Source organism: Elephas maximus, chromosome 1 (assembly GCF_024166365.1).
Source record: "Elephas maximus indicus isolate mEleMax1 chromosome 1, mEleMax1 primary haplotype, whole genome shotgun sequence".
NCBI classification, from domain to species: Eukaryota; Metazoa; Chordata; class Mammalia; order Proboscidea; family Elephantidae; genus Elephas; species Elephas maximus.
Window position 1 is genome coordinate 63,619,386 of NC_064819.1, and position 23,703 is coordinate 63,643,088.

Consider the following 23,703-nt stretch of genomic DNA (forward strand, 5'->3'; position numbering starts at 1 on the left):
CCTGCTGATGATGGAATGTATTATGCAACTTTGACTTCAGCTCTTCTAATTGTTCAAATTATCCACATCCCCCTTTTTTTTTTTGCTTGATTTTTCATTGGGTGGTAATCATTATTTTTAATGTCTCCAATTTCAAGTAGCTTTTGAAAAATCTAAGGTTTCCTTTATAATGATGTAGTTTTTATACAAATGATATGTGTTCAGCATTGAACAATGCAAGCAATAGAGAAAAGAACAATGATTGAGAGCAAAAGTCAAAAAACAAGAAACAATCATGTAATCATCATTGTGAAATTGCCATCTTTCAGTGAGATTCAGTGGAGAATATTCCTGAGAGTCAGTTGAGAATAGTCCTGCATGCATATAAGGAAGAAGGCTTGGTTGACAAATAACTTTATCATAAGGAATTGTACTATACACGTTGGTTTTATGTAAAATTATTGAGCTTAATATAATATCAATTTAAAATAAGAAAAAGAAATCAAAGTGAAGTAAGAAATTGTTGAACGCTGGGTAACTATTTCCTCATCCCAAGAGATAGGAGTTTCTGAAAAAACTCTAAGAGATTAAAGGAAAAAAAATACATATGTGTATATATACACATATATGTATATATACATAATGAAAATGTTAAGAAGTTGAAATCATTCTGACTTTTTAAAAACTACGTGTTTCAAATTTAGCCTTTATTGATTGACTCTGCTATGAAAGAGGAAAAAGTAAATTATATCACACTTCAACCTAACTCCCTATTTCCTCTCTCAATTTTTGTTAATGATTTTTTTCTTAAGTTTATTCTTTTTGAGATTGTATCATTTATTCTCTATAACCATATTCCCTCCATTGTTTACTCTTTTATATTTACGGGGATTTGCTAGTCTTTACAATAGCTCTGGTAGTGCAACGGTTAAACGCTCAGCTACTAACCAGAAGGTTGGCCGTTGGAACTCAGAAGTAACCTGGTGATCTGCTCCTGTAAAGATTACAGTGAAGAAAACCCTATGAGGCAGTTCTACTCTGTCACATGAGGTCACTGTGAATCAAAATTGATTCGTTGGCACCTAACAACAACATCTCTTACCACCAAAAGCCAAACCCATTGCTGTTGAGTTGGTTCCAACTCTTAGCAACCCTGTAGGACAGAGTAGAATTGCCCTATAGGGTTTCCAAGGAGCTACTGGTGGATTCAAACTGCCAACCTTTTGGTTAGCAGCTGAGCTCTTAACAATTGTGCACCCTGGTTACTCTTATTCCAAGTTCTTTATTTTGATTCATTACTTGGCTGAGTGTATTTTAACATCAAGCGCTTTTTTCCCAAGAGGGTTCAGTGTGTCGGATTCCTTAAGTGTTAGAAAGCTTAATTGCCTCTCTGACGTAGCCTTGAGTTGAAGCCTTTTGCTCTTAAGCTCCAGTTTCTAAGTGTGGTGTCATATGTCTTTACTCTCTTCTCTTCCCACAAGATGTCTTTCTTTGAGACCCATTCTTCCTCTTGCTCCAGTCTGAATTGATTGCTGTCAATATCTTGAACTTTTGAAATACTTACTTCAGCAGGCTTTCAGCTCGGTTTTCTGTCACGGACAAAGTGAGGAAAAGTTTATTTGTAGAACAGTATTAAAAAGAATGTATGTTGTTTCACAAATGGTAGCAAACTGCGCATACTGTTTTGGAGCTTGCTTTTTGTCATTTAATATAAAAGATGCTTCCATATCACTGCATAAAGATCTCTTCTTTCTCTTGAATGACTGTGTAATAAGTGAGTAGTCTGTTGAGTACCATGCTTAGTTAAGCGCTATTAGGTGAGTCTGGATAATAATCAGCATAAATTAAAACCCCCACTTTCTCCGCTTCTCTGTTCTGACGCCAGCTGCTCACACAGCACTTCCTCCTCTGACCCTAACCACCTGGAGCCAGGTCAGAGTTCAGAAGTTAAAGAGCACACATAGCCCTCCACACTGCCAAATAGACCCAGGACTTCAGGCGCCGGCTTCCGGGGCTCTCCACACTTCTGACCTGGTGGCTCCCACTACTCTCTTGGGTTTGATAGTTTGCTGGAACAACTCACAGAACTCATGGAAGGTGCTGTTCTTACAATTACAGATTTATCCTAGCAAAAAGAATACAAATAAAGAGACACACAGGGCGAGGTCCAGAAGGGTTCCCAATGTAGAACTTCCATGTCCCAAAAAGGGATGCACTACCCTCCCATGGGAGTTGATGTCTTTCACCAACCAAGAAGTCTATGGAGTTTCCATGGCAAGAGCCTGTACTGGGGCCTTATTTCATAGTCACAATTGATTGAATCAGCCTACATCCTCTAAGGTCCACTGATATCACAAGGTGGTCTTTCCTTCCTGGCCAGCCTCCACCTGAGTCACTTCATTAGCATAAACCTTCAGGTGTGGTCTGGAGCCCCCTGAGACTAACAAAGATACTTCAGTCACTGGGGAAATTTCAAGTTTTAGAGATTATCTCAGAGCAACCAAAGGCATACATACGTTCTTTGGATGAAGTTAATGTAAACCCCACAAGGAGCATTCAGGTTACCTTTGAACATTTACAGTTACAGGTACTACAGTGAATAGCTTTGTATCTATGCTATTTTTTAGTGTATTTGTAGCATCAGTTTCTAGAAGTGAAATTTCTCTGTCAAAGAATATATACAGCTGTTTTATTATGAAACAATTCATAGGCACGAAAGAGAATTTATAACTTGAAGGAGGAGAGAATTAAAACAAACACTCATGTACCCACTACCTAGTTAAGTAATAGAGTATGACCAATGCCTTTGAACTTCCCTCAGTCATTAGTTGGAGCCCTGGTGGCACAGTGGTTAAAAGCTTGGCTGCTAACCAAAAGGTTGGCAGTTTGAATCCACCAGCTGCACCTTGGAAACCCTATGGGGTAGTCCTACTCTGTCCTATCGGGTTCCTATGAGTCGGCATCAACTCACTGGCAATGGGTTGGGTTTTTTCAATCGTTAGTTCTCTCCCTGCCTACAATGGTAAACTGTATTATGAATTTCTACAAGGGTAAACAATATGAATTTTGTATTTATTCTTCTCCCCTTTCTTCTCGTTATAGAATCACTATATATTTATGAAACTCTAAAGAACGTGTTGTTTTACATATCTTTGTACTGGTTATAAATTATTTCAAATTGTTTGTATTCCTCTGCAACTTGCACTTTTCACTCAGCATTAAGGTTTTTGAGAGCATCCACATTAATTTTAATACCGCTACTTCATTTATTTTCCCTTCTGAGTAGTATTAGGAGTTTTTGGGTGGCATACACAGTTAAACACTTGGCTGCTAACTGAAAGTTTGGGGTTTTGAGTCCTCCCAGAAGTGCCTCAGAAGAAAGACCTGGTGATCTACTTCCAAAAAATCAGCCTATGAAAACCCTATGGAGCAGAATTCTATTCTGACACGTGGGGTCACCATGATTTGGAATCAATTTGAAGTTTTTTTCTTTTTTTTTTTTTTCTTAATTGTGCTTTAGGTGAAAGTTTGCAGAGCAAATTAGCTTCTCATTAAACAATTAATGCACGTTTCGTGACATTGGTTGCCAACCCTGCAACTTGTCAACACTCTCCCCTTCTCGACCTTAGATTCCGCATTTCCATTCATCCAGCTTTCCTGTCCCGTCCTGCTTTCTTGGCCTTGCCCCAGGCTCGTGTGCCCATTTAGTCTCGTATACGTGGTTGAACTATGTGTGTTATTGTTGGTTTTATAAGCCTGTCTAATCTTTGGCTGAAGGGTGAACCTCGGGAGTGACCTCAGTACTGAGGTAAAAGATTGTCCGGGAGCCATACTCTTGAGAGTTTCTCCACTCTCTGTCAGACCAATAAGTCTGGTCTTTTTGTGTGTGTGTGAGTTTGAATTTTGTTCTACATTTTTCTCCAGCTCTGTCTGGGACACTCTATTGTTATCTCTGTCAGAGCAGCCAGTGGCAGTAGCCGGGCACTGTCTCATTGTGCTGAACTCAGTCTGATGGAGGCTGTGGTAATTGTGGTCCATTTGGTTTTTTGGTTTGTGAATCAAGCACAGCGTGTGCATTCTCTTATCCATGGTCATGAGTGTTGTTCCTGGTTTTTTGCTGTTACCTCCAGTGGCTCTGTGAGCATTCTTGTGTGTGTGTCTCTCTTGGTGTACATGTGCAGGAGCTTCTCTGGAATATATTCCAAGGACTGGAGTCACTAGGCCAATCTTCAGTTTATGTAGGTAACTTTTTTATTGAAGTGTAACATACAAACAGAACGTGCAAATCAACAAGTAGCTCAGTGAATTTTCACAAAGTAAATACACCCACCCAGTAAGCTCCAGATAAAGACATAGAACATTGAGCAGTCTCCCGAAACCCCGCCCCATGCCTGCTTTTAGTCACAACCTCCATTCCTTGCTCTGTCACGGGCACAGTGGTTACAGCTGTTGGCTGCTAAACAAAGGGTGGGTGGTTTCAAAACCACTGGGGGCTCCATGGGAGAAAGATGTGGCAGTCTGCTTCTGCAGAGATTTACAGCCTTGGCAATCCTATGGCACAGTTCTACTCTGTCCTGTAGGGTCCCTATGAGTTGAAATTGGACTCAATAGCAGTAAGTTTGGTTCTTTGGTATTGACTTCTAATACTATGAATTTTTTTTAATGTTACATAACAGTAGCATACAGTATGTATTCTTTTGGTCTGGCTTTTATATATATATAGTTTTATTGGGGTAAAAAATATGTATATATATATATATAATACATATATAAAAGAAAATTTGCCAATTCAACGTTTTTTTACATGTACAATTCAATGACACTGATTGCATTCTTCTTGTTTTGCAACCGTCCCCACTGTTTCCGAATTATTTCACCACCATTAAGAGAAACTCTGTGGTCTGGCTTCTTTTGCACAACATTAGGCTGGTGAGCTGCGTCGGTGTTGAAGTGTATAGTTGTAGTTTGTTTGATGTCATTGTGCCATTGTTTGAATATAATGCAATTTGTTTGTCCCTTCTATTGTTGGCAGGCTTTTGGGTTGTCTTTAGCTTTTTTCCTGGTACAAACAGTGTTTCTCTGAACATCTCTTCATCTCTCTGTTATTGCAAGGCTGTAAGAGTTTCTCTAGAAAATATATCAACAATAGAATTGCTGGGCATATAGCAGGATCAGTTTTAGTATACTGTGATCATATAGTATAGATCAGTTTTACAAGATAATGCTGAATTATTTTCCAAGGTGATTGCACATTAAAAAAAAAAAAAAAAAACTTGCTGTCGTGTCGATTCTGACTCAGTGACCTATAGCACAGAGTACAACTGACATACAGGGTTTACAAGGCTATAAATCTTTATGGAAGCAGACTGCCACATCTATCTTCTGCAGAATGGCTGATGGGTTCAAATTGCTGACATTTCACTTAACCACTGTGCCACCAGGGCTCCTATGATGGCACATATGTACATTTTACAATGTGATATTTTGTAAAATTGCTCTCCATAGTGGTAATACTCCTTTGTATTTCTACCAGGAAATACAAGAGTCCCTGTTTTCCCACACTTCACTTCTATGGTGTTTTATTAAATGTTCTTCTTTGCCAGTGTAATAACTCAAAAGCAGTGTTGTATTGAGATGAAAATTGACACTTAAGACAGTATCTTAAAAGTAGAGCTGATTTAAGCTGACTGGAGTCAAGATTTTTTAATACCAGTTGGTTTTCTCTTGCAGACCGAGACCTCAGATCATTGTACCCTCCCAGAGGATCTAGTGAGTATTGCTGCACGTTCTAGACTGGAGCATTTGTCTCAATGAGCTATAAGAAAACGACAGTGGCGGTTTTATGAGTTTCTTTTTTATTATGTGATTGCTGATCAGAGACTTTGTAATTGAACATGATAAAAATATTATGGAAATGCTAGCAGTAGTGCTATTATGGGTAATTTTCCCTCTGCTTTAAAAACAGTAAGTTATATTCCTTTATAGGAAATTAAAAAAAAAAATGAAGAAATGGCTGCCTTGCCTTACTGTAGGGATCAGCGTTGTTACACTTGTTTTTCAAGGTTGAGTGTCTGGGCTTAACTCTCCTTGAATCCTGAGAACAAGAACAGGAGGGCCATCACTTGGTGGTCTGAGACAGGATTCAGCTGCCGGGGGGGTTATGACCTCAGAGTATGTGCTTTGTCATTTCCCTGCTCAGATATGCAAGGGCAAGCCTTGTGACATTTAGTTTGTCTTCAGGAAACTTTACTACCTGAGCTGGAAAACTCATGTGCCATATAACCAGATTCAATGACTGGTTGGGAAATAAATTCTGAAATTTTAATCATTCTGAGTTTCAGTGGTTCAGTATTATTGTTTTGTTGTTGTTCTAGATATCTGCAACTGATTCACTGTGATTGATTGTCGGGCAAAGGGAGAATTCACACCTAACAAATCTACCTAAAATCTACTCAGTAATATAAAGGGGTGTTTGTATGCGATATACATACATGTCACATGTATATATACACATATATGTAATATATCACATATAAATGATATGTACATATACATATTTTTACATTTGTGTTTTTTAATAGGTTGTTCCCTCAAACATTCCCATGGTAAAGCAGTAGCCCCATCATATTCAGGTTTAGGTAGGCAGGATGAGATTACAGAAAGATGAGTAAAGTAACTTTAAATACCGTTACAATAACTTATGAACCTGTGTCCTTATATTGAGACCATTTTGCAAATGTATGATGAACCTGAACTTTAGGACAGGGGCCATAATCATGGGATGTAAGAACTTAAAATTTTCTGGAATAATTCCTGGATGTTCATCTGCCAGTTACTTATTTTTGTGTTCAGTTAAGAAGGAGTAAGGAACAGGTTTATAGTCATAATAATGCACCTTGCCCTTTTTGTATTCCTGTGGATTCTAGGGTTACTTTTAAAGCTTTAAATTTTCAGTGACTATTTGATTAAATATGCTAGTAAGTTGGCTGTATTGAGTACGATTTCCTCAGTGGTGTGCATGTTGGAGGCAAGGGTGGGATTTTCGATGGCACATTGACAAAATTATAGCTAGATGTCCAGGAACGGTGAGTGTGCTGTGAGAACACACTAGGAATAGCGAGGGCTAGTGCTGGTTTCTTAGTCACTGAGTTTCTCATAAGCTGCGTTGGGGTACCCTCAGATAAAACCTCTAGGAGAGGGAGCAAGATGGCAGGACCTGTATTGGGTCCTGACTCAGTTTAGCCACACAGCTACATGAACCAGGAGGTGGAAGAGAAGGGAAAGAGCCTGGGTCCATGGCTTTTAAGGCACTCACATTCTGCTCTCTATGTTGCCCAACTGGAGTGTCAGATCTGGGTCTTCGGCTTACTCACTCTTCCCTGGGACTGAGCTGGGAAGGAGGGTGGCAGGGCAGGCCTGGTGTGTTAGGGAAGTAGCTGAAACTTCCTTTCTTTTTGTATCGTGTAGCCAGGTCAAGGGTAGTCGCATGAGACTATCTTCCTTCTGTTAGTCTTGCCTGTTGTTGAGTGCTATCTAGTGGATTTCTACTCCCAGCGAGCCCATGTGACAAAGTAGAACCTCCCCATAGAGCTTTCTAGGCTGTAATCTTTATGGGAGCAGATCGCCAGGTCTTTTCTCCTGTGGAGCCACTGGGTGGGTTTGAACTGACAGCCTTTTAGTCAGCAGCCAAGTGTTTAACCGTTGTGCCACCAGGGTTCCTTAGTCTTGCCCAAATCTAAAACAAGCCTCTAGAGAGAGATTGTAGACCCCAATGAGTTTGAGGGGTGGATAAGTAGATGAATGTGTAAAGCAGCTGGGAGTGATTTATAGTGGAGCTCTGGTGGTGCAGTGGTTAGGAGCTCAACTGCTAACCAAAAAGGTCAAACAGTTGGGATCTACCAGCTGCTCCTTGGAAACCCTATGGGGCAGTTCTACTCTCTTCTGTAGGAGCACTGAGTCGGAATCAACTCTATGGCAATGGGTTTGGTTTGGTTTTTGGTTTTGCTTTGAAAAATGCTTGCCCCAGGTATGGATTTTTTGAAATCTGAAAGCCAACCAGAACACCCCTGCACGCTAGATTCACCCTGCAGGTCTCGAGTTCACAAACCTCTGCATCATACTTGATGGCTGGCGGCATTTGGTTGTAGCCAGAAAACCAGCAACATCAGAGGGTCCCTGAGCCTGAGGTCCTTTTGTATCAGGTTCTCAGACTTCTTGGAGCACGCATTCAAGATCAGCTTTAGAGAAGACCATCTGTCTAACGTGACTTGTGGCAGTGTTGCATTAGAAACCACATAAATTTCATTTTTATTGCAATAGTTAGTCATCATGGGGATGCTTTGGTCCAGTGACCCCTAACGTTAAGTCACCTCTGGAATGTCGTCACAAGTTTTAAGACCAAAAATAGTTTCTTTTGTTCAGATCTGCATTTGCCATTTTATTTCGAAAGTTGTAGTGTACTTTTCCCTCCGACAGCTTTCTAGTCACCTTTGTCAAAAAGAGGAACTCTGGTGGTTCAGTGGTTAAAGCACTCGGCTGTGAACTGAGAGATCGGTGGTTCGAATCCACCAGCCACTCTGCAGGAGAAAGATGTGGCAGTCTGCTTCCATAAAGATTACAGCCTTGGAAATCCCATGGGACAGTTCTCCTCTGTCCTATAAGGTCGCTATGAGTTGGAATTGACTCAATGGCAGCAGGTTTGGTTTGGTTTTTAGTTTGTCAAAAAGCAGTAATGCTTGAGTACTGCTTAGGAGTATGATGGTTTATGCCCAGGTTCTCAATTTCAACTATTTTTAGATCCTAAGTAAAAGGGGGGGAGGGTAGGTGGTAAAGACAATTCCCGCATCAGCCTTAAACCTAAGCTCTCAATATAGTAAATAGAGGCAGCTTTAGGACTTATCCGAGCTGTGGTGGCATAGTGGTTAAGAGCTTGGTTGCTAACCAAAAGGTCTGCAGCTTGAATCTGCCAGCTGCTCCTTGGAAACCCTATGGGGCAGTTCTACTCTGTCCTATAGGATCTCTCTGAGTTGGAATCAACTCGACAGCAGTGGGTTTGGTTTTTTGGTTTTTCGGACCTACTTGGTATTGGTGAAGTTTTTTTCTTGACAGGGAGTGGGGCTGTTGCTTACTGTTTGAAAGAACTGTGCCTAGGAAACATTCCTTCCAGGTGTCCTAAGCCATTTTTCTTTCTCAATCCGTCTTCGTAAGACTCCGGTACAGAGCTGTGTAAGTCTGAGTGGGGAAAGGCAGAATCAGGGGGTTTGTTAAGGGATGGATGAAGTGAGCACATCATCTGCGCTTGGCTGAACCTGTGTGTGCATTTCTCGTTGGCCTCTGTCCCTCTTCCTCCTGCTCTGCCCCGTTCCAGAGAGTGTCAGAAGTTTCTGACCATTGGTGGTACTCCATGCTCATCCTACCTCCTCTGCTGAAAGACAGCGTGGCGGCCCCCCTGCTGTCTGCCTACTACCCCGACTGCGTGGGCATGAGCCCTTCCTGTTCCAGCACGCACCGCACAGCCAGCGATGCCAGCTCTGGGAAGCTGGAGCACTCAAAGGCAGTGCCCTCCGTGCTTGGTAAGAGCTGTCCTACCCCTCCCTGCCTTCCTCGTTGTTGATGCCGTGAAGTCGATTCCGACTCATGGCAACCCTGTATGTGCAGAGTAGAACTGCGCTGCATAGGGTTTTCAAGGTGGTGACTTTTCAGAAGCCGATGGCTAGGCCTTACTACAAGGTGTCCCTGGGTGTGTTCTAACCACCAGCCTTTCAGCTGATAGTCCGGTGCTTAACTGTTTGCATCCCCCAGGGACTCCTTCTCCCTCCTACGTCCCTGGAAATGTATGAGTGAGCAAACTAGAAAGGATTTCCTTTTCATGTGTGTGTGACCTATGATACAAAAAATGAAAATAAAAGCCCGTTGCCACTGAGTGAATTTCGACTCATAGCGACCCCATAGGACAGAGTAGAACTGCCCCATAGGGTTTCCAAGGAGTGCCTGGTGGATTCGAACTGCTGACCTTTTGGTTAGCAGCTGAGCGTTTAACCATTGTGCTACCAGGGCTCCTATGATACAAAGCGCCTCATTAGTGCACAAATTTGGTTATACTGCAGATCAAATCATATCATTTATGTATACTATGCACTTAATTTTTCCCATAATTGGAAATCCTTTGACACTTGTTCATTGAATCGTGCCCATGGTGTTTAGTGTAGTTTTATTTGAAGCCTGGACAGCTGCAGAATTTAATAAAGTGAAACTCCGACTTAACAGAAGAAAGTGTTTACCTCTATGAGCCGCCCTTCGGTCTCTCTAAGTTTTTCTGCTGCTGCTTATGCCACTGGTGATTCCAGCAAAATGCTCCACTACCCCCAAAATTCAAGGGCAGTTTCCAGTCAGGGCAAGCGTGCTGTCAAGCATTTACTTTAAAGGCATCTTTAAAGGTCTACACCAGAATTCGTGGTGTAGAAGTGAGAATCCTCAGTCTTCTGCTGCCTGCACACCACAAGTGGCATTCTGGGTGGTACAATAGATTTTTACACTGTGGCCTTGTCTTATGGTTTTTACTAATAACACTGGGCCCTCTTAATATATAGATGGTAGAAACCAAGGGGTAAGTGGTCACTCCCACTGTTAATGAAGGTATAATAAAACAGACATAGAAGCAAGGATGGCGAGACTTTGTCTCACATACTTTGGACATGTTATCAGGAGGGACCAGTCCCTGGAGAAGGACATCATGCTTGGTAAAGTAAAGGTCAGGGAGAAAGAGGAAGACCCTCAATGAGACGGATTAACACAATGGCTGCAGCCATGGGCTCAAATATAGCAACGATTGTGAGGATGGCGCAGGACCTGGCAGTGTTTCGTTCTGTTGTACATAGGGTCGCTATGAGTTGGAACCAAGTCGACAGTACCTAACAACAACAGCAATAAAATAGACTATTAGTGGGAGTGTGTACTTATAAAGGATAATTGGGCAGTGCACCTCAAAAGCTGTAAAATTGATGTACTGTGACTCAGCAGTGCCATTTCTAGGAATTTATCCTAAATAAATGATCAGAAATAAGTCCAAAGAAATTCGTTGTGGTATCATTTACAATAGTGAAAAAATTAGATGAAATTTAGCTATTTAGCAATAGGGGAATTGTTAAATAACAAGTAACAAAATATTATATGACAGTTAAAGTCATATATGAGTCCCTGAGTGGCATAAACTGTTAAGTGCTTGGATGCTAACCGAAAGGTTGGTGGTTTGAACCCAGCCAGAGGCACCTTGGAAGAAAGGCCTGATATGCTTCTGAAAGGTCACAGCCATGAAAACTCTATATGGCAACCCTCTGCACCCATGGGGTTGCCATGAGTTGAAATTGACTTCACAGCAGCTGGTATGGGTACTGGTAAAGTCATTTAATAGCAGGAAAAGGTTCATAGTACAGTAATTTTTTAACAGCAGGTTAGAAGACAGCATTTTTATAGCATATAAAATTTATTATGTTAATATTATATATTCATAGGGACAAAACTAAGGATAGATTGTAGCTCTAAATGTAGCCATATCAATGCCAATAAAATATACTTTTAAAACATATTTCCCTACCATGGAAACTAAAAAAAAATGTATAGAGAAACGATGGAGAAAATACTTGTTTAATTCATTTACATTTTGTCTTTCTGAAGAGAGGAAGACAGAAACATTCATGTAAGGCAGACTCTTAAGCTTGTCTTGCCTATCCTTTTGAGTTTGGTTTTGCTTTTTAATGGTCCTAGATTTGGATGTTAGGTCTTGTAAGAGTTACTTGTTTGTGTCTTCTGTTAGTTCCAGGCATGAACCGATACTTCCAGCCCTTCTACCAGCCCAACGAGTGTGGCAAAGCCCTGTGTGTGAGGCCAGACGTGATGGAGCTGGATGAACTGTACGAGTTCCCAGAGTATTCCCGAGACCCCACCATGTACTTGGCTTTGAGAAACCTCATCCTTGCCCTGTGGTATACTAACTGCAAAGTAAGTGAAGGGCATGGTTGCTAATGGTGCATTGCTTTTAATTTTTTTATTGCGGTAAAATATTAGCTAGTTGCTGTCAAGTCAGCTCTGACCTACTGCAACTCCATATGTAACAGAAGGAAACCTTGCCTCGTCCAACTGTGTTTTCACGATAGTTAGTATGCCCAAGTCCATCGTTGCAGCCACTGTGTATTTTAAGTGCCTGCCCACCTAGGGGACTCATATCCCAGCACTGTGTCAGACAGTATCCTGTTGTGATTCACTGGGTTTTCATTGGCTGGTTTTCCAGATGTAGATCACCAGGACTTTCTTCCTCTTCTTAGTCTGGAAGTTCCACTGAAACACGTTCATCATGGGTGACTCTGCTGGTATTAGAAATACTGGTGGCACAGCTTCCAGCCTCATAGCGTCATGCAAGCCATCACAGTACGACAAACTGAGATAGGTGGTAGTGGTAAAATACACACCACATACAATTTGCCATTTTAACCATTTTCAGGTGTAAAATCCAGTGGCATTAATTACATTCATGATGTTGTGCAACCACCATTAATAGAAACTTAGTGCCCATTAAGCATTTAACCCCTCATTCTCCCCTCCTCCAGTGCATTAGTGGTTACCACTAATCTTCCTGTCACTATGCATTTGCCTATTCTAGGTGTTTCATGTAAGTCGGATCATGTAATATGTATCCTTTTGTGTTTAGCTTATTTCACCCAGCATCTTGTTTTCACGTTTAGACAGTATTCTTGTTGAAGGAGAGAAGCTGTTTTCATGGTGGACTGAACTTTTAGACCAGGACTTCTTAACTTCAGCACTATTGACATTTGGGGCCAGATAATTCCTTGTTGTGGGGTGCTGTCCTGTGCATTCTGGGATGTTTAGTAGTATCCCTGTCTCTACCCTCTAGATGTCAGTAGCTCCCACCTCCCCAGTTTTGACAACCAGACACTGCCGAATGGGAGCAAAATCACCCCCTGCTGAGAACCAACACATTAAATACTGTGTAATCTGAACACTTGATGCTCTAGTAAGTGAGTATAAGGTGCAAAGTTTGGCCCAAAGAGTTGCGGTAGCAATGCCAGGAGAGAAAAAAAAAAAAAGATTGGATTATAAGCCCCTTGAGGACAGGGAGAGTGTCATATTCATCTCGATATCCTCAAACGGCAACAACCCATGCTTTTCTCTGTGTTGGGACTGAGTAAATGTTTGGGGGCATTGCATAGCACCACTTTGAAAGAAATGAAGATAAATTGGTGGTGGGGGAGAGTATACCAGTTTTGGTTTTTTGTTTTTGGTTCTCTTGACCCTAGTATTTTTTCAGATTTATTCATTCTTTTCAGCAATTATTTGAGTGACTGTTGAATGCAGAACATTCTGCAAGATGGCCAAAGTAGTCTAGATGAAAGAAATATAATCCCATTTCACCCTGGCCTTTCACTGGATTAGACTCAAGTATGAGATGAGGTGACCTCATTAAGTTACGGCTGTTTATACAATTTTTACAAATTATAACCAGGTGAGTAGGTTGGGTAAAGTAGAATTATTTATTTCCTGCCAAGCAGGCTTGAGGTAGGTGCTCAAAAAACATTTGCTGAACTACTCAAAATTGTGACCAGAATTTCCTGTAATTACAAAGCCATACTTTCAGAAACAGCCTTGGATTCATTTTTCTTCACATTTTTTTTTTATTTGACTTTGAAGTTTGACTTATACTGGGGAAGAATCTTAGAGAAAAAAATCCTGACCTTGTCAGTCTGGATCTGTTGTAATTTTCAATAAGAAGGCAGTATTTACTGTATGTATCTAACACTGTTGTAGAAAAGCTCAAATATATTTGCTTTAAAAGAAAGACTTAGAGAAGATTTTTTTTTTTTTTAAATGTCACGAACACATGCACATTTTATTTACCTTCTGCAGCAATCCCAGGCCAAGGTTGTATGTGTTATTTCTTGAATACTTCAAGTATATAGTCACCTTCCTGTATTTGATCAGGTTCTGGTTGTGGTGGGGGTTAGAAACAAGGAATGGGGGAGAGGCCTGCAGTGAATACACTTCGAAGCCCATTCTCAGTTTCTTCCTGGCCCTAGGTGGAAGCAGGGGCTTTGTTACTCTTGGGTCTTAAAATGGATCATGGTCTTGCCAAAGCTGGGGTCAGCAAGAAAGGCAATGTCTTTTTTTTTTACAGGTCCTAAACTGTGGTGGTTTAGTGATTAAGAGCTACGGCTACTAACCCAGAGGTTGGCAGTTTGAATCCACCAGGTGCTCCTTGGAAACTCTATGGGGCAGTTCTACTCTGTCCTATAGGGTCACTATGAGTTGGAATTGACTCGACGGCAATGGGTTTGGTTTTGGTTTTAAATCAGTTCACCCACCTCTTATCAGCCATGGGAGTCAAGCTTTTCTTGCCATCAATACAAGCACCAGTGAAAAAAACATCCAGTTGTTGTCAAGTTGACTCCGACTCGTGGCAACTCCATTTGTGTCAGAGTAGAACTGTGCTCCATAGGGCTTTTAGTGGCTGATTTTTCAGAAGTAGGTTACCAGGCCTTTCTTCCGAGGTGCCACCAGGTGGACTCAGACTTTCAGCCTTCGATTAGCAGCCAAGCACTTAATCGTTTGCACCACCCAGGGATACCAGTACAGGCAACAGGCTGGATTTCTGTAGTGGCCTTTGTTGGATGGCTTATTGAGTCAGTAATGTGATGTGGTCTGCCCTCTATACTCCTTGTAGTGGACATTTGTGGGTGAGGGGAAACTCATTGATAAAATACAAAGTGCTGTATGTTCCTTTTGACCCTTTCATCTCTTTTTTACCACCAGGCAAACCTTCCTTTGTTCTTATATCTAGTGGTAAATGATGGATTTGAATTATCTTGAGAGTTGGTTTCTGCCTGTGTGTGTAGTCACATATACATAACATAAAAATTACCGTTTAACCATTTTAAAGTATACAATTCAAAGGTGTTAAGTACGCTCACAGTGTTGTGTAACTTTTTCCGGAACATTTTCATCATCCTAAGAGGAAGTAAGTTTTTCATCACCCATACCCATTAGCAATCAGTCTGTATTTCCTTCTCCCCACATTCTCTGGCAACTTTTAATTTACTTTTTATCTCTATGGATCAGCCTATTCTGGATATTTCCTATAAATGGAATCATGCAATATGTGGCATTTTGTGTCTCGCTTCTTTCCTGTAGTAGAATGTTTTCAAGGTTCATCCTTGCCGTAGCATGTGTCAGTACATCATTCCTTTTTATGGATAGCCACATTTTGTTTATCACTTCATGGTGGTGGGCACTTGAGTTGTTGCTACCTTTTGGCTATTATAAATAACGCTGTTGCAAACATTCATGTCTAAGTTTTTGGGTGAACCTATGATTTCAGTTCTTTTAGGTATATACCCAGGCGTGGGATTGCTAGATCATGTGGTAATTCTGTGTTTAACTTTTTGAGGAACTGGGAGGTTTTTTTTTTTTTTTAAATAGCAGTTTTTTTTTTTTTTTTTCATTTCCACATACAGGAAGCTCTTACTCCTCAGAAATGTATTCCTCACATCATCGTCCGGGGCCTTGTGCGCATTCGATGCGTTCAGGAAGTGGAGAGGATACTTTACTTTATGACGAGAAAAGGTCTGATCAACACAGGAGTTCTGAGTGTCAGCACTGACCAGCATCTTCTTCCGAAAGATTACCACAATGTAGGTGACCTTAGCTTTAGCAATAACACCATTGTGGGTCATGATGAATGCTAGTTGTATTATGTTAATGCCAAGTCAAATCAAAGGCATAAAAGTTACAGAAGCAAGACTTTTAGAATATGTGTTTCTTTGGAGAAGAGAATATAAAGCACCATTTCCTCAATTATAGAAAAAAAGGAAGGGGTTAAGATAAGTAACACTATATTCGTTAGGTAGGGACATCAAAGGAGCCCTGGTGGTACAGTTGTTAAGTGCTTGGCTGCTAACTGAAAGGTTGGCAGTTCGAACCCACCAGCAGCCTTGGAAACCCTATGGGGCAGTTCTGCTCTGTCCTATAGGGTCGCTATGAGTCAGAATTGACTGGAGGGCAATGGGTTTAAAGATATCAAAGAAACAGAGGTGAACTCACATTGCATAGCAGTTCATGCCTTCCAGAACAACAAAAAACAGTACGTTGTTATCATTAATTGGATTTTTCCTCCTTTTTTTTTTTTTTTTAAAGAAATCAGTCATTGTTGTTGGAGCTGGTCCATCAGGATTAGCAGCTGCAAGGCAACTACATAACTTTGGAATTAAGGTAAGATTTTGGGACATGTAGGCAGAAACAGAGGGTTGACTGCTCCTTTGGTCCATATTTTCTAAGACTTAACAACCACCTATTTTAGCAAAGAAGGCTAAATACATGATAGCTTTACAATCGAGCTTAAAAAGGATACGAAGTTTGGAATTGATGTAATATAAGAAAGGTAGAGGAAAGTAGAAATTTCCATAGCTTTGGAGAGTTTTAAACCCTAATAAGCCAGCCGGGAAAGATTCTAACTGGGTATTGGAGCAGAAATTCTTGACAGATTGTTATTGACAAAATAAAAAAATAACTGTTGCTACTGAGTCAGCTCATACTCAGGGCAACGCTATGTGTGCCAGAGTAGAACTGTGCTCCATGGGATTTTCAGTGGCTAAGTTTTCAGAAGTAGATCACCAGGCCTTTTTTCTGAGACATCTCTGGGTGGACTTGAACCTCCAACCTTTTGGTTAACAGTCGAGTGTGTAACTGCACCACCCAGGGACATTGACACAATTGAAGAGGAGAAATTGGTAAAAAGCCCTTGTTTCTGCAGTAATTTGAGACAACAGATCGCAGCATGAAAATTCTCCATTTCTTGTACAAAATTTTCTGAAATACCCAGTTAAATTTTCATATGCAAATCAAAGACAAACTTTCAGTTTACTCTGAAAAACAAAAATCTTTGCTTTTGGACAGCAAGATTGAATGAATTTAACTCATTGATTAAGACAGAATTGCATGACTTTTAAACTTTGAAAGGGCTTTGGTTTTGAGTTAAATTAAAGCTGTGAATTGTTATGGAGGACTGCGTTTAGGTTTATGGTGATGGAAAAATCGCATTGCTTAAGAGTAGGATTGCACAATCGATTATTGTAAGTGCTCTCACTAAGTTGTACCCTGTAAAAGGTTGAATTGGCAAAAGTTGTATGATATATTTACAATGAAATAAAAAAAAAAAAAAGAGTAGCTGCTGAGGCTGCTTATGTACAACCAACACCTCATGGGATTTGATTCCTTTGTTTGGAGGTTCAGGGTTATGGTTTCGTGGAACATCCCAGTTAATTGGCCTAATAGTGTGTTTAGCGCTTCTATCCTGCCTCCTAGTTCATTGAGTAGTTTCTGGAGTTTTAAAAGCTTGCAAGCAGCCATCCAAGGCACAACGGTTGGTCTCTACTTGCCTACGAGCAACAGAGAGTCAGGAATAGGAGGAAGAAATGGAATGTGCAGCTAATTGCCTCCATGAAGAACTGCTTCCTTTACCAAGAGACCAGAAAAACTGGGTGGAGCCCAACTACCATTACTGAACATATCAATCAAAGATTCTGTAGGAAAAAATGTGATCAAAAGGGGGAAAATGCTGAACAGAATGTCAAATTTTCATGGCCCCCACACTTTCTAGAGTCATGGAGGTTGGATGAATTTCTGAAACTATTGCCTTGAGATAATCTTTAAACCTTAAACCAAAAAATCAAAAATATCCCTCGAAGTCTTCCTGAAACTATGCGATAGTTTGACTTAACTCATAAAGAATGTCAGCTTTGAGCATTATGCTCATTTAAGAACTGTCTATATGGGATCAAACTGACAACAGCAACTCGAAAGATAGGAACCTTAGGGGGCAGTGAGTTTATGTTAATGGGGGAGGTACAACTCAGAAAAGGGGGGTGAGAATGGTTGTACAACTTAATGTAATCAACGTCACTAAGTTGTACATGTAGAAACTGTTGGTGTATGTTCTGCTGTGTATATTCTCAACAACAACAAAATAAACAAAGTTAAAAAACATAAAAAACCCTGTAAATTGACGTGGTAGAATGGAATTGGTCTTTTCAGTATTCTCTGTCTTGGTAAAGGAAATGATGACTTCTTCTTCTTTTTTTTTTGTAATAATATCTTTTCTGGAATGTTTTCAAAGACAAGAAGTTTTCAGTAGCTATGCTTAAGAGAGGTTTTCATCTTTGGTTGAATAGAAGGCGTAAAATCATGGATTACATTATAGTGCTGACAAAACAGAAGAGTCTGAGTTGGATTTGTAGGAAGTGTGTTGACATTTTGAAATAGTTTCTTTCTACTATTAAACCATAAGGTGTTTTAATTGTGCGTTTATTTATTTTAGTCTTAGATATTAGGGCCAAAGTTTTTCGTTGTTGTGGCTTGTTTGTTTTTAACATCTGTCTGCTTCGGCTTCTGTTTCCACTGCCTTCCTTTTAAAGTCTTGCCTTTTCTCTGGTACCTAGTATAATAAATAATCAAATATGGAGCTTGACAGTGTCTTTCTATATCGTCATAGCGTGGGTAGTCCCTGACGTCAGATGTATTTGAATTACAACGAACTGCACTTACGACCCTCTGCGCTTTTTGTTTTTAACGTCATATCGTTAGTAATACGTACTACATACAATGTTGCAGTGCATAATTTGCTGATGTTATCATTCTCAATGTTCACTCACAGATGTTCAGAGATGGGAATTATGAAGATACTGTTCATTAAAGGCAATAGTAATGAAAATTAAAAAAAAAAGTTCCCACAACGTCAGAACCAACGTATGACGGAGTCGTTGGAACATGTATTGCAATTGATATGACTATTTGATCTTATTTAGCTTTCCTAATCGTCTGTCTTTTAGGTGACTGTCCTAGAAGCCAAGGACAGAATTGGTGGCCGAGTGTGGGATGATAAATCTTTTAAAGGCGTAACGGTTGGAAGAGGAGCCCAGATCGTCAACGGCTGCATTAACAACCCCGTAGCACTAATGTGTGAGCAAGTGGGTTTCTTTAAGATTTGTATTGTAGATAAAGAAAAGCAAAATGGTCTCAGTTTGCTTGTGTGTAATATTAATATGCTACTAAAACAGATAATACAGTAACCCCAAAATGATTTATTGCTGCCTCATCCCCTCTGCCAAGTAAATAAGAACAATTATAGTTCCACTTTTCTAAGGAGGTGGAACTAGAGGACTTAAAAGATATCTTTATTTTCCTAAATCTGTAATTTTATTTCCCTGTTACTTGCAGAACTCTTGATTAGCTCATAGTTTTAGGGTTGTCAGACTGAGCAAATAAAAATACCGGATGCCCAGTTAAATTTGAATTTCCCATAAGCAACAAGTAATTTTTTTTAGTATAAGTATGTCCCACCCATTACATGGAACGTTTTGCATACAATATTTGGGACATACTTACACTAAAAGTTTATTCATATTTTATCAGAAGCCTACGTGGAACTGGGTATCCTGTCTTTTAACTGCCAAGCCTACAGAGTTTCTATGAAGACCTGGTAGACCCAAGGTTTTTCTAAAATATTTATTGAGAGTAAATTCCATTTCGACTTCTGCTGTGCGTGTTTGTGTGTCTGCGTGTTCATTCACATAAGGGTCCACAGAGGAGATAGAATTTCAAAGCAAGGAGAAGGCGGTGCATAGCTACGGTGCCTGAAACCTTAGTAAATCTTGGCCGGGAAGCGCTCACTCTGTGAGTGCCTGGCATAGAAGCTGTTGTTGTCATCCTTATGTTCTCCTAAATTACAGTCTCGTGGATTTTGTGCTGTTTTTGCACCGCCTGACCTTGTTGCCATTCCCCGTGAAGCGTATTTAGGTTCGTTTTTGAGCCGTCCTAGACACTTTTCTCCACAAGAGCTCTGTCTGATTTCAGCTTAGCACCTGTAAATATTTTCTCCAGGGAAAATGTTCACCTTCTTATTCTTATTATTTTTGAAGCTTGGCATCAGCATGCATAAATTTGGAGAGAGATGTGACTTAATTCAGGAAGGTGGAAGAATTACTGACCCCACTATTGACAAGCGCATGGATTTTCATTTTAATGCTCTCTTGGATGTTGTCTCTGAGTGGAGGAAGGATAAGACTCAGCTCCAAGATGTCCCTTTAGGAGGTATGGGGAGAATGGTGTTCTGGTGGTTCCATTGCAGTCTCATTCTAACCTGAGCTTGATGGTCGGTAACGTCACTCATCTCCAGGACTGGATGATGCAGTAGGGATAGTCCTTAGGGGCTTTACTTCTGGATTGATTAATTCTTCAGACTACTCGCTGAGTTATAGACAGGGGAGCTTGGAACTTCCTCGGGGATCCTTGGATGCTTGTGTGTGTGTGCACACCTGAACCCTTCTTGACACAATAGCTGGTGTTTTAAAAATTACTTAAATGTTTAATTGGAAATATCCCAGAGGAGCTTATTTTTAAGGGAATGTGTGGTAAGCCCTATGTGAATAACCAGTTGCCGTCAAGCCAGTTCCGACTCATGCCAACTCCATGTGTGCAGAATAGAACTGGGTTCTGGAAGGTTTTCAAGGCTGTGCCCTTTGGAAGCAGATTGCCAGGCCTTTCTTCTGAGGCATCTCTGAGTGGGTTTGAACCACCAGCCTTCTGGCTGGTAGTCAACCACGTAACTGTTTAAACCACCCAGGGATGCCTGTGAACAGCCACCTAATAATGTTGTTTCTATATTAGGGGGTCTGTATGCCTAGATTTCTTCCCTTTTCCTTTTTTGGGGGCAGTAACTTACTGTTTTTTTTTTAGTATGTTTTGTTTAAGAGTGCAAGAATGTATATTATAATCTAAGGATGTTAATTCTCAAAATATTTAGGTTTTGCACTTAAATGGGGAATAGAACCACAATTCCTTAGAAATCTTGATTGCTTATTTCCATGAGGATATCAGACAGCTCAGATTTTACTGTATTACTTCTTAAATTCATATTTAATTTATAATTTTATGACCTGGATATATTCACTTGTAGTTCTTGAAGGCATGTCGAAGTTTTCGAGTGTGAACATATGAACTTAATCTGCAAGATACTAATTTTCTTCAACTGTATATTTCTCTGCAGGGAGCTCTGTCTTAGTTTCTTAGTGCTGTTTTTTTTGTTATAACAGAAGTTCCACAAGTGGGTGGCTTTAACGAACAGAGATATATTTTCTCACAGTTCAGGAGGCCAGAAGTCCAAATACAGGGTGCTGGCTCTAGGGGAAGGCACTCTGTTGGCTCTGGGAGTAAAAATCCTTCCTTCTCAGCGTTCGTTGGAGATTTCCAAGTGACATCCATCTTTCCCCAGTTCCTGCTTGCTTGCTTCTGTGCCTAATCTTCTCGTGTTACATCTCAAAAGTGATTGGTTAAAGACATACCCTACACTGTTATAGCCTCATTAACATAACAAAGAAAATCCTGTTCTCTCATGGGATTATCCACTGCCGTTGAGTTGACTGACTCTGATTTACAGTGACCCTGTAGGACAGAGTAGAACTCTGCCCCGTAGGGTATCCAAGGCTGTAATCTTTATGGAAGCAGACTGCCACGTCTTGTTCCCATGGAGCCACTGGCGATTTTGAACCACTGACCTTTCAGTTAGCAGTTGAGCACTTTAACCACTGCCCCACCAGGGCTCCTTTCCATACGTATAGGGGTTAGGATTCCAACACATACATTTGGGGGACACAATTCAGTCCACAACAGGTTCTCAGTTCTTGATCCTGATACTCGTCATCTCTGATGGGGGTAAACTTCTCAATATTAGGGACTGTCTTTCTTTTTATTCTTTCCCCCACCCCCAAAACCTGAAATCCCTTCCCCTCTCTCCCCACCTCTAGGAGACAGACCCACACTCTTGTCACCCTCAGTAAGTGTTGACTGATGAGCCATCACAGAACATTTTCAGAAACGTACTTGGGTTGATGGGGATCTTACAGTCAAGTGTTGCAGGCTGAGCGATGAGTTGTTAAGTTCTCTGGGTTGAGAACAGTTACTAGGCAGACTTGCAAGATATCTTCATAATGTGACAAAAGTTTTGCACATGTGTGCTGACTTTATATGCCTTTCAGGGTCGCCAAAGGAAAGAGTTAAATTGCTCTTTATCTCAGCCTTAAGTAGTCGTTTCCTCTTACTGATATTTTTTAAAACGTTTTATTTAATATTAGTACACATATTTCTTTACAATAAGGTTAAAGTTACATCCTGGGTATCAGTATCTCAGCTGCCTGAGATCTCACCTTATTAGTAAGTAACTGAGAAAACCGAAATATAAGTATTAAGGTTCTAGAAAGGAGCCCTGGTGGTGCAGTGGTTAAGTGCTTGGCTGCTAACTGAAAGGTTGGCGATTTGAACCCACCGGTCGCTCCACGGGAGAAGGATGGCTGTCTGCTTCCATAAAGATTACAGCCTTGGAAATCCTATGGGGCAGCTCTACTGTCCTACAGGTTCACTATGAATCGGGATTAACTCGAAGGCAATGGGTTTTTAAGGGGTTAGAGGTAATTCACAAAGCACATATATAATAAAGCTTTTAAATATTATTTACATAAAAGTCACATTAAGGCCTGTCTCAGCCTGTTTACACTGAATTTTATGTATGGTTCTAGCAATCTTGGTTCTTCCCGTTTCCCAAAACCTACCAAAAATTTTAAACTACATGTTAAGAGAGAGGAGTGGGATTGGATTGCTACAAAAAAACACTGAAAGTAACAAAAAAGCCCAGTGGTCTAGGGGGACAATTCCAGCCCATATCCAGAGGTCCCTTGGACATCTCTATGTTACAATACTAAATAGTACAAGAATTGAAAATTTTAATGAGAACCTTGAGTTGTCAGAAAAATTAAATGATAGACTGAGTTTTGCTTCTAGTCAAGCAAGGACACAATACTTATAGAAACTTTGTGTCTGCAATGTATGTGTTGGATGGTTGTCATCACTGAGAAGGTTACAAAGAAGTAACCTGTACTAAGATACAGTTAAGAGGCTGGAACCAAAACAAGCACAAAACCAACAAAGAATCTGCAGACAGTAATTGGAATGCTATCACAGGGCTCTGTGTACACAGCTAAACACTCCAGATGAATAGGATCGATAAGTCTGGCGGGGTTCATAGCAGGGAGTGATTCCTGCGGCTTGCAGTGCCCGGGTGGTGTTAGACTGTAACGATGGATGTGTTTTTGGGGAGGGGAGATGTGGTGAGGGGGAGTGGTAGTAACTATTAGTTGCAGGGTTGGAGTTGACCAGGAAAAGTTGCAGCAGCATGCTACAGAGCCTGGAAGCAGGCAGGTAGTAGGAGCCACCTTTGGAAAGACTAACGTGCACTAGCCTTTTTAGGCTGTGGGACTTGGAGTTTATTACATAGGCAATGTTGTTATTGTCGGGTACTGTCGAGTGGATTCTGACTTATAGCAACCTCCTGTGACACAGTGGAACTGTCCCATAGGGTTTCCTGGACAGAAACCCTGGTAGCATAGTGATTAAGTGCTACGGCTGCTAACCGAAAGGTCAGCAGTTCGAATCCGCCAGGCGCTCCTTGGAAACTCTGTGGGGCCGTTCTTCTCTGTCCTGTAGGGTCGCTGTGAGTCGGAATCGACTCGACAGCAGTGGGTTAATCTTTACAGAAGCAGATCGCCGAGTGTATGTCCTGAGGAGCTGCTGGGTGGATTTGAACTACCAGCCGAGTGCTTAACCGTTGCACAC

At 40.8% G+C, this 23,703-nt stretch overlaps 1 protein-coding gene across 1 annotated transcript in view; it reads left to right on the forward strand.

The window, feature by feature from the left end:
• KDM1B (lysine demethylase 1B) overlaps window positions 1-23,703 on the forward strand; it is a 58,610-nt gene that overhangs the window by 15,548 nt on the left and 19,359 nt on the right. The window contains exons 8-14 of the mRNA XM_049884674.1: window positions 5,710-5,748; window positions 9,347-9,551; window positions 11,792-11,976; window positions 15,501-15,677; window positions 16,180-16,254; window positions 18,870-19,007; window positions 19,959-20,130. Coding sequence (XP_049740631.1) covers window positions 5,710-5,748; window positions 9,347-9,551; window positions 11,792-11,976; window positions 15,501-15,677; window positions 16,180-16,254; window positions 18,870-19,007; window positions 19,959-20,130 — 991 coding nt within the window. The remainder of the gene's footprint in view (window positions 1-5,709; window positions 5,749-9,346; window positions 9,552-11,791; window positions 11,977-15,500; window positions 15,678-16,179; window positions 16,255-18,869; window positions 19,008-19,958; window positions 20,131-23,703) is intronic.